The 2612-nt window shown below is 38.5% G+C and overlaps 1 protein-coding gene across 1 annotated transcript; it reads left to right on the top strand.

The window, feature by feature from the left end:
* The first annotated feature begins 1628 nt into the window (after nt 1-1628).
* Nucleotides 1629-2030, top strand: LOC113910377 (peroxiredoxin-1-like). Its single transcript, XM_035728061.1, has one exon. It carries the CDS (start codon nt 1629-1631, stop codon nt 2028-2030), a length of 402 nt encoding a protein of 133 aa, XP_035583954.1.
* The last annotated feature ends 582 nt before the right edge of the window (nt 2031-2612 follow it).

Here is a 2612-nt window from a genome sequence, read left to right as displayed (position 1 = left end):
AGTTTAAAAATAGTTGTTTGCTATTTTATTGTAGGCTATAATAATTATTTGGAGAGACGACTCATGCTGGTGGCAGTTACTGGCTATCAATAATTAATCCCCTTTGGGCTCTAAGGGATTAACCACTTCTTAACTTCCTCTTCATCATTTATCTTGAACTCTTCTGCTCTACCTTTCCTTCACACATGCACATACACGAGTCCTCTTTCTATCATAGGCAATATTAATCATACAAGAACAGAAAATCTTCTCATTAAAGCCCTGAAGCTCATTAGGGAAGTTTAAGTTATTCTAACACTTCCCTGATATTGTTGTATCCATGTAGTCAAGAGTGCCGACTTTCCTGCCAGTTAATTGTCTTACATGAGCTGACCTAAAGACCAAAGTGTATTTTCTATGCTGAGTAGAAGACGGAGTTGTAGCTGTTTTTACTAAAGCAACTAATTAAAAAGTTCTCTGCCAATATTCTTCCTTTAGTGCAATTACATTAGCACATGCTTGTAAGCTTGTTGCAGATACGCTTTGTTTTATACAACTGATGCATTTCTGGAAAGTCAAGGATATTTGGAACCCATTTGAGGTGCAAAGATTTCAGGCTAAAGGAAACCTATGCAAAATAATCTGTTAAATGAAACATTCTGAGGTATACAGCTATCCTCTAATGGATAAATTTTCTTATAAAGTCATTGTGGGAACACAAAAATAATATTCTATTAAGCTGAAAGAGCATTAGTAAGACAAAGACTGCAATGTGAAAAAGGAAAGGAAAAAGCAAAGAGTCAAAAGAAATACGACAGACAGATTTGGCAATGTCTGAATGTGGGCAGTGAAAGGAGAAAGTCTCACCTTTAGAAAGCAAGCCCACCTAAGACTGATTGTCAAGGAATTCCAGAAATCACCTAAAGAAATAGCGAACAATTAGGGAAGCTGTTTAAGAAAGAGAAAAAAGACTCTTATGTAGTGTACCCAAGTGGTAAGTATACACATAAAAGACTTCCTCTCTCAATGAGTCAATGCAGTAGAAAAGGCATTCATGAAATTAAAGTGAGTATCAGTTTTAAAGTTCTAAGTCTTTCAAACTAAAGAGTAAACAGCATGACAAATGTGAATTTTCTTAAGTTGCAGGGCAACCACTGGATTAAACAAGCTAAACAAGTATAATTTTCCTGCAAGCCTTTACTTTTTAAGTATGGTAGCATATATGGTAAATCTTCAACAGAAAGAGTATTTTCCAAATTTAAGCCACAGAAATATTTGCTAAAATTATTTCCAGGGGGTAAAGATCAGAGCACCATAAATTATCATAAAGTTATACTAAAATCCAAATAAAAATTATATTAAAAATGACATTAGGAGACAGGAAATACTTAAGTCTAAGCAGTTGATTAAATTTTATTTAAAATATCAAGATTTCAAGTATTCATGTGGGACTGGACACATGGCTGGTGTAGAATGATGTCTGGTTTTGACAAGGCTGTGAAGAGGAGAGGAAAGGCATTGTGTGCCAACTAGAAAAAATAATGGGCTTTACTATGGCTAACAGTACCAAAGCATTAAGAAATATATAGACAGTGTCTTCCTCCTGACTGGTCTTTGGAGTGTTCTGTCTTAGAGCTGCCAATGGCAAGATGTCTTCAGGAGATGTCAAAATTGGGCATCCTGCCCCCAACTTCAAAGCCATGGTTGTTATGCCAGATGGTCAGTTCAAAGACATCAGCCTATCTGACTACAAAGGAAAATATATCGTGTTCTTCTTTTACTCTCTTCACTTCACCTTTGTGTGCCCCACAGAGATCATTGCTTTCAATGACAGGGCAGAAGAATTTAAGAAACCCAACTGCCAAGTGATTGGTGTTTCTGTGGATTCTCATTTCTGTTGCCTAGTGTGGATCAACACACCCAAGAAACAAGGAGGACTGGGACCCACAAGCATTCCCTTGGTATCAGACCCCATGCATACCACCACTCAGGACTATGGAGTCTTAGAGGCTGATGAAGACATCTTGTTCAGGGACCTCTTTACCCATTGATGATAAAGGTATCCTTCAGCAGATCACTATGAATGACCTCCCGATGGACCAGATGAGACTCTGAGACTTCCAGTTAACTCACAAGCATGGGGAAGTGTGCCCCGCTGGCTGGAAGCCTGGCAGTGGTACCATTAAGGCTGATGTCCAGAAGAGCAAAGAATATTTCTCCAAGCAGAAGTGAGCCCTGGGCCATTTTAGGGCCAGGCTGCAGAGGGCAGCCATGAAAACAGAAACTCGTTTGTACTACTGTGGTCATGCTTAAAACACACAACTTTAGACTCAGTGCAGTTGTGGTATAAGACAGGACAGGCCTTTCCTGATGGGCTTGGGGAGGCCAGCTTTCTTCCTCCAGGGAGAATGGCCTGAGCTGTGCTATGGGCCAGGTCAACTGATAGATAGTTTAGTGAGGCATCACTTTTGATCTTTTGTTGTTTCTATTAAACTTGAACTAAGAAAAAAAAATATAGACAGATGAATTCTATATGGCTGTTTGACATCCTTCAGATTAAAATTTGGATGAATGCATGTAGTCACAAACTTCTATAGGCTTAAGCATGAAAAACAAAAGATAGAAAAGGTCTA

This window comes from Zalophus californianus, chromosome 6 (genome assembly GCF_009762305.2).
Source record: "Zalophus californianus isolate mZalCal1 chromosome 6, mZalCal1.pri.v2, whole genome shotgun sequence".
NCBI classification, from domain to species: Eukaryota; Metazoa; Chordata; class Mammalia; order Carnivora; family Otariidae; genus Zalophus; species Zalophus californianus.
Note: the sequence above shows the minus strand (reverse complement) of the source record. Positions and strands in the feature narration are given on the sequence as shown.